The sequence below is a fragment of the Chrysochloris asiatica genome, unplaced genomic scaffold (assembly GCF_000296735.1).
Source record: "Chrysochloris asiatica unplaced genomic scaffold, ChrAsi1.0 scaffold00140, whole genome shotgun sequence".
NCBI lineage: Eukaryota > Metazoa > Chordata > Mammalia > Afrosoricida > Chrysochloridae > Chrysochloris > Chrysochloris asiatica.
The window spans coordinates 4,798,669-4,800,351 of NW_006408658.1; the positions used below are offsets into that span (position 1 = coordinate 4,798,669).

The window sequence follows — 1,683 nt, forward strand, 5'->3', positions numbered from 1 at the left end:
TCAATATGCTATTTATTTTAATAAATTGGTTTTAGTGTATTTGTTGTTAAGTGCCATCAAGTCGGTTCCGACCCATAGCGACTCTGTATAGGGTTTCCAAGGAGCAGCTGATGAGCTTGAACCTCCAACCTTGCAGTTCAAACAATTCTGCAGTCGGTCACATTAACCCACAGCACCACGCCAAGACTCCAAAATGTTACTAAGTGCAGTTGAGTCAGCATCTGACTCATAGCGACCCTGTACAGGGTTTCTGAGGAGCAACTGGTGAACTTGAACTGCCTACCTTTCTGTCCAAGTTGACTTTATAGTCCAGCACATTAACTGATAGGGCCACACCAGGACTCCTTAGTGTATTTAGATACACATAATATGAATTTAGGGAGCCCTGGTGGCACAGTGGGTTATAGATTGGGCTGCTAACCACTAGGTAGCAGTTCAAACCCATCAACAACTTGTCAGGAGAAAGATGCGATTATCTGCTCTCTTAAAGATTTACAGTCTCAGAAATGGAGCACTTCTACTCTGTTCTTTAGGGTCACTAGTTGTAATAGAATTTGACAATGGTGAATTTATTATGAATGTGAATTTTTTTTTTTTTTTTTAAAGCAACAGAACATTAAAGGTCCTCCTGAACAAGACTGCTGTTTTTCAGAACCTGATTGTCATCATCTTGGCATAATAACTTTATAATTGGAGGGAACAACAGAAAACAAAGGAAAACAAATCAAGCAAAACATAATGCTCCTTCTCAACACTTCTTATCCAACTTCTATGACATTTGTGTTGTTGGGCATCCCAGGACTGGAACACCTCCACGTCTGGATTGGGATTCCATTTTGCTCCATGTACATGGTGGCTGTGGTGGGGAATGTGATTATCCTGGCTGTGGTGAGGGCAGAGCGAAGCCTACATGAGCCAATGTTTCTGTTTCTGTGCATGCTGTCTGTCACTGACTTGGTCCTCTCCACATCTACGCTACCACGCATGCTCTGTCTATTCTGGTTTGGAGCCCATGACATTGCCTTTGATGCATGCCTAACCCAAATGTTCTTCATTCACAGCTTTACTGCCATGGAATCGGGTTTCTTCCTAGCAATGGCCATTGATCGTTATGTGGCTATCTGTGACCCACTGCGCCACACCACCATTCTCACCAATACTCGCATTGCCAAAATGGGAGCTGCTGTGGTCCTACGAGGAGTGGCCTTCTTTTGCCCACACCCCATTCTGCTCAAGCAGTTGCCCTATTGCAAGAGTCGAATCATTGCCCACACTTACTGTGAATTCATGGCTGTGATAAAGTTGGCATGTGTGGACACAGGAGCTACCAAGCGCTACAGCCTCAGTGTGGCCTCCGTAATTGGTTCCTGTGATGGATTTTTCATTGCTGTCTCTTATGTCCTAATCCTCCGCGCAGTCTTTCGTCTGCCGTCACGGGAAGCCAGCCTTAAAGCTCTGGGCACGTGTGGCTCTCATGTCTGTGTCATCCTCGTTTTCTACTCTACAGCTGTCTTTACCTTCCTCACCCACCGCTTTGGCCACAATGTGGCTCCCCAAATTCATATCTTCATTGCCAATATGTACCTTTTGGTGCCTCCTTTTCTAAATCCCATTGTTTATGGGATTAGGACCAAAAAAATTCGAGACCATGTACTTAGTTCTTTAAGGGTAAAGCTTGCCTGA

General features: G+C 44.6%; 1 protein-coding gene across 1 annotated transcript; it reads left to right on the top strand.

The window, feature by feature from the left end:
* The first annotated feature begins 771 nt into the window (after positions 1–771).
* Positions 772–1,683, top strand: LOC102818926 (olfactory receptor 52M1-like). The gene has a single exon (XM_006870352.1). The coding sequence runs from the start codon at positions 772–774 to the stop codon at positions 1,681–1,683; it is 912 nt and encodes a 303-aa protein (XP_006870414.1).